Source organism: Xyrauchen texanus, chromosome 18, assembly GCF_025860055.1.
Source record: "Xyrauchen texanus isolate HMW12.3.18 chromosome 18, RBS_HiC_50CHRs, whole genome shotgun sequence".
NCBI lineage: Eukaryota > Metazoa > Chordata > Actinopteri > Cypriniformes > Catostomidae > Xyrauchen > Xyrauchen texanus.
Window position 1 is genome coordinate 27,309,606 of NC_068293.1, and position 6,057 is coordinate 27,315,662.

At 37.3% G+C, this 6,057-nt stretch overlaps 1 protein-coding gene across 2 annotated transcripts; it reads left to right on the forward strand.

Moving 5' to 3' along the window:
- The first annotated feature begins 2,332 nt into the window (after positions 1–2,332).
- LOC127659134 (adrenodoxin-like) lies at positions 2,333–5,978 on the forward strand. Of its 2 annotated transcripts, XM_052148800.1 has the most exons (5): positions 2,333–2,607; positions 4,411–4,535; positions 4,830–4,959; positions 5,554–5,720; positions 5,863–5,978. In XM_052148800.1, the coding sequence occupies exons 1-4, from the start codon at positions 2,450–2,452 to the stop codon at positions 5,690–5,692; spliced, it is 552 nt and encodes a 183-aa protein (XP_052004760.1). In that variant the 5' UTR covers positions 2,333–2,449; the 3' UTR covers positions 5,693–5,720; positions 5,863–5,978. The 2 variants fall into 2 exon arrangements, with proteins under 2 accessions (XP_052004760.1, XP_052004759.1); XM_052148799.1 differs by having other exon boundaries at positions 5,554–5,972.
- The last annotated feature ends 79 nt before the right edge of the window (positions 5,979–6,057 follow it).

The following is a 6,057-nucleotide window of genomic DNA, read 5'->3' on the forward strand; positions in this document are numbered from 1 at the left end:
TCACTTATTGGACAGTTATTGAAAATGTTTTATATAATCACTTTAAACAAAATAAGTAGGTTGTGAGTGGATCGCAGACAGCATGAGCCTCTGAAGTGTCATGCACAACAAGCCACATGATAAGATGCGCATATTGAGACTAGACTCAAGTGTTTGACAACTGACACTTGTCCTCCACCACCTGCATTGAGGTGTGTAACCGTGTCACCACCTACCAGAACCAGAACCTACTAAGAAGTGGGAACTGGGCATTCCAAATTGGGAGAAAGAAAAGAGATAAAAATGATAAAAGTAAATAAATATTAAGAAAAAGAAAAAAATGCAGCAATGACAGCTTTGCAGATCCTTAGCATTCTAGCTGTCGGTTTGTCCAGATACTCGGGTGACATCTGACCCCACGCTTCCTGTAGCACATGCCACAGATGTGTATATCTTGTTGGGCACTTCTCACGCACCTTACAGCTGATCCCACAAAATCTCAACGGGGTTAAGATCCATAACACTCTTTTCCTGTTATCTGTTATCCAATGTCTGTGTTTCTTTGCCCATTGTAACCTTTTCTTTTTGTTTTTGTTTTTCAAAAGTGGCTTTTTCTTTGCAATTCTTACTATAAGGCCTGCACTTGAGTCTTCTCTGTACTGTTGTACATGAAACTGGTGTTGAGCGGGTAGAATTCAATGAAGCTGTCAGCCGATGACACGTGAGGCGTCTATTTCTCAAACTAGAGATTCTGGTGTACATATCCTCTTGATTAGTTGTACATCTGGCCTACCACATCTCTTTCTGTCCTTGTTAGAGCTAGTTGTCCTTTGTCTTTGAAGACTGTAGTGTACACAATTGTATGAAATCTTCAGTTATTTGGCAATTTCAAGCATTGTTTAAACTTCATTCCTCAAAACAATGATTGACTGACCAGCTTCTAGAGAAAGCAGTTTCTTTTTTTGCCATATTTGACCCAATATCGATCTTAAGTCATACCAGTCTATTGCATACCATGTCTAACTCAAAAACAAACACAAAGACATGTTAAGCTTCATTTAACAAACTAAATAGCTTTCAACAGTGTTTGATATAATGGTAAGTGATTTTCTAGTACCAAATTAGCAATTTAGCATGATTACAAGGATAAGGTGTTGGAGTAAGGTGTCTGGATTTGATATATATAAAAAAAAAAAAAAAAGAAAAAAAAAAGTTTGGGGGACCTGAGTAGCTCAGCAAGTAAAGAAGCTGACTATCATGCCTGGGGTCGCACGTTCGAATCCAGGGTGTGCTGAATGACTCTTAATCAGGTTTCCTACGCAACCGAATGGGCCTGTTAATATGGGTGGGTAGAGTCATGTTGGGTTAACCTCTTCGTCACTATAATGTGGTTCTCGGTTTTGCACAGAGAATAGCGTGAATTACAAATGGTAAATGCTGAATCATTTAAAAGCAAAGCATTCCGAAGAAGTCATATAATCAGTAGCGTTCGCTGCCTTATGCCCGGGCAGAATTACTCAATAAATTGAAAATAAGTATAGACTTAGGCTACTATATTGCAGGCAGTTTTATCATTTGAAGATCACTGTGCATTTTATTCCCTGCTATCTGAGATTGTGTTTGACGCATCCATGGCATTAAACGTTCTTTATTTCCGAAATATTACAAAAGTTTACCGTGCACATATTTAGGGCATTAAAGCACCTTTCTCTTTATCATTAAACATTAAATGCATGCAGGGCTTAAATATTTTAAAGTAATCTATACTGTTGCATTAATTCTGTCATGTGAATTTGACATATTAATTTAAACCATCATCTTTGTATACATCCAGATTCAATCTTTGTGTTTGAAAGCGTTTTGTAAATCAGACGCTGTTCTCTGTAGTCTTTCAAATAAACGCGCTGCATCTGTGAGACGCAGATTCATTGAGCGCGCAGAGTGCCTGTGCTCACCCTGCACGCAAATATCTTAGCTACTGTATAGAATAAGGTTTTTACGTAGTAAGTTCAAAGGTTCTGACTGAGTTAAAAGTCTAGTTGTGTATAACCGTGCATTTGGAATTCGAACTTTTTCCTAAACTTTAGCGCACTGAATAAATTGTTCGGAATGGCATACACTACTCTTACTTAGTCTTAAGCTTACTTACACTTACTTTTATTATTTTTCTACTTGCTCGATATACGGCAGAAATAGTAAGAGTAGTAGCATTAGCCAATACCATTGCGAACACGGACCGTTGCATGATTGCATGCTGCAACTACGCCGCTGGGTGTCAGTGCAACATCAGCCAAAATTATTGAGTGCGCCTTTAAGAACACTATGACGCGCGCGCACACACGCACAACAGAAAGAAGGCGGAGACAATACATTTTGACAATTCGAGAATTACGCTACATTCAAAGATTCGAAATATCCATTTGCAGCTCACATTCAGCAGACCGCGTCAGCACAATACAATTACATTACAATGTCGTCATTTGTTGCTAGACTGTTTCTCCAGAGACCTGCTGTGTTGCGTATCGCTACACACCAAACATTCAGTAAAACAGCAAGCGCGTTTCCTCGATGCATGGTTGAGACCTTTAGACACTGCAGAGGAATAAACACATGTTTGAGTTTACTGAGGTAAGAACTGTCATTTAAAACGGCTCAGGCCTCAAGTTAGTATGGTTTACCCTTGTAATTTTGACCGCTATGATGTTTAAACAGTCAAGTGATATTTCCTCCTTTCAGCTAATTTGTGTATAATGCAGTGTCACACATGTATTTGGACACTTGGGCAACACTACATGTCAATGCATTAGATAAGTGGCATTTCTTTTTAAGGCATATATAGCACAAGCACACATTTCAAACAATACATTTTGCCATATAAAGTTTGTTTTTATATGATGAACCGTTAAAAATTAAGAAGCACTTGAGCACTTTCGTTTTTTACTAGGTGCGTAGTTATGTAATGTAATTAACTACAACTATAACTGTGGTTATTCAGATAGGACACAGGTGTGAACTTGAAACTGACTTCCACTAATAATGACCTTTGGCACCTGTTGGTTAAGTAATGTAAAAACAAAAAATGGGTTTGAGAAAATGTGTAATATCTTTTGTTTGAGATGCCACATTAGATATTAAATCAAAAGTATTAATACAAATGCAATGGCATTGGTAAATGTATGTATGTGTGACTTAAGTGTCCAAAGTGCAAATGTGCTTTGGGATCTCGCTGTATTTCCCAGTTACGCAAAATACGTTTTTTTCTTTTTTTTTTTTCTTCATTGTGTAGATTGGGTTTGTGTGCTGGAGTATGCATTGTATAATAATTAAGCATTAGTCTTTATTTTACTGTGTGCTTTTCTTTATCTAGAAATGTATTGTTTGCTAATAAATATTTATCTACTATATCTTATACTAGCTTATCTGTATTTTATACCAACCCATATGTTGCTTATCTAGCCATACAAAAATGCTGAACTGTTTAGCATCTTTTGGGCCTTTTTTTTATGTATTTTTTTTTTTTAATGTAGAATTTGGGCTTATGAAAAATATATTGGACAATCTAAACCGACACCTGCCCCAAACTTGGAAAGATTCATTAGGGCTTATAAGTAAAGTTTTCAGAGCACACAATAAAAGACTGATTTTGCAATCACTTCAGGTAAGGAAAACCTATATTTTTGTGTAATGAAGACCAATTCACTCAAAATCCCTCGTCCACTCCCTTCTCCATCCCGCTTTGTCTTGTCTTAGGCCTCCATGCACTTTTCTTCTCCGACTTCTCTGACAAATTTACTGAATTCATAATTTATGCAGCCTATCATAAAGGCACATTTTATTATTCAATAGTGTGAGTTTATCTGGAATATACTTCACCAAGGGGCAGTTTAAGAATAAAAACGACGTCAGCCAAAATGTTCTGCAAATGGTGCTTAAGGATACAACAGATCATTGTTTTAGGGTTTTCAAATAGTTAGGCTTAATAATGTTTGTGGCCTGGTTAGCTCAGCGAGTATTGACGCTGACCACCCCTGGAGTTGTGAGTTCGAATCCAGGGCATGCTGAGTTACTCCAGCCAAGTCCCTTAAGCAACCAAATTAACCCAGTGGCTATAGGGAGGGTAAAGTCACATAGGGTAATGTGGTTCTTGCTCTCAGTGTTGCGCGTGGTGAGTTGAGCGTGGATGTCACAGGGAATAGCGTGAAGCCTCCACATCCACTATGTCTGCACAGTAATTCGCTCAACAAGCCACGTGATAAAATGCGCGGATTGACAGTCTCTGATGCGGAGGCAGCTTGGATTCATCCTCTGCCACCCGGATTGAGGCGAGTAACTATGCCAATATAAGGACTTGGAGCACACTGGGAATTGGACATTCCAATTGGGTAGAAAAAGGAGGGGAAAAATAAAGGCTTAATAAATGTCTCTTTGCAGGGCAGAGGAGAAGGTGACCATTCACATTCTGAATAGAGATGGAAAAAGGCTTTCAGTGAAAGCTTCAACTGGAGACACATTACTCGATGTCGTTGTAAACCATAATCTAGATATTGATGGGTTTGGTAAGTTATTGCCAGATATAATACAAAAGTGTTAAAACAAGGAAAATACTTAAATTCTTAAAGTGATTTGACTGAAATTTTGTTGGTGCATATTTCTGAATGTTCACTGAAAATTATTTAGTACATTTTTACTTTGGGATGCAGGCTGTGCTGGCATTGTGTATGCAATCCAAAGGTTAAACTAGGTGAACAGTTCTTTTAGCTCAGAAAAGTATGTTAATGCTAGCCACCAGATAGACTAATCTTAAGCTTGTAGGCTAATATTTTTGTGTCTTTTTGGGGGTTTATAACTAGGTGCATGTGAGGGAACGTTGGCCTGCTCTACATGCCACCTTATTTTTGAGGAAGCTGTTTATAAGAAGCTTGGACCAGTTTCTGATGAAGAAATGGACATGCTGGACTTGGCTTATGGGCTTACAGACACGTGAGTGAGCCCGATTGGAATAACGAATGTATGTTGCAAAACTCACAGTGACTGATCTGAACCAGGTATAGAGTGCAACAGTCAGGTTCCAGAAGTTAAAAAAAAGTCCCATTAATTAATAAAAATGTCTAAAACCAAGACGACTGCAAAAATAGACCGGCACTGTTGTGCTCCATTATAAAGTGGGCTGGACTTAAAGGAACAGTTCACCAGGAAATTAACATTCTGTCAGCATTTTGTTTTGTTCGTATGATTCCAATTTCTATGATTTTTTTTTTCTGCATTGCACACACAAATGGATATTTTGAAGAATAATTATGTTGTTCATTTACAAGTCTTCTAAAATCATTTGATAACTTTGAATAATGACTTAAATTTCCCTCCTCACACAAAGAGAAGCTTCACCTCTGTGAGTCTTGAAAATATCATTCTAATCTTTCAAATAATATCAACACAATGTCCTAATTTCAGAAATTTATTTTGAATTCTCTGTTGTAACAACTCCCCATTTTTCTCCATGCTCATTCAGGAGTTGGCTAAATTTGAATACTCATAGTCAATCATAAGATAATTTCCTGTTTTGCATGATTTCAGATCTCGTCTGGGTTGCCAAGTGTGTTTGATGAAAGATCTGGATGGGATGATTATGCGTGTGCCAGAGGCGGTGTCTGATGCCCGAGTGGACAGTGAGAATGAATCCTCAGCCCCACCCAAAGCACAACCTATAAAATAATCCCCATCTCATAAACACTGCAATTAGGGTGATTTATTTAATAGCTTGTATTTTAATATCTAATATGTTAAAAGTAAACCTTCTTGAAGTAGACTTTATATCTTACAATGTTATTTTCATTGATGCCAAGACAAATAGTTTTTATACTTTTTTTTTCTTTAATTGCACAGAAGCGGCAATTGTCTGTGAAGCTGAGATATGGGAGCATCTCGTTGGTATACTTTGAATGCTTATGTATTGTAATTGTGTGCCTGATTTATTGCAATAAATAAGATTTTTAGCCATCTTATGTTTAACCACAAACTTTATTTGTAGTGGAAAGCTACAAGTTCATTTTGAATCTAAACAAAGCAATTTTTTTGATT

Excerpts from the sequence above, each read along its gene's own strand:
- LOC127659134 (XM_052148800.1), top strand. The coding sequence starts at position 2,450 with ATGTCGTCATTTGTTGCTAGACTGTTTCTCCAGAGACCTGCTGTGTTG. Across the intron at positions 2,608-4,410 it reads ACATGTTTGAGTTTACTGAG|GGCAGAGGAGAAGGTGACCA; the intron begins GTAAGAACTGTC and ends GTCTCTTTGCAG. Across the intron at positions 4,960-5,553 it reads GCTTATGGGCTTACAGACAC|ATCTCGTCTGGGTTGCCAAG; the intron begins GTGAGTGAGCCC and ends GCATGATTTCAG.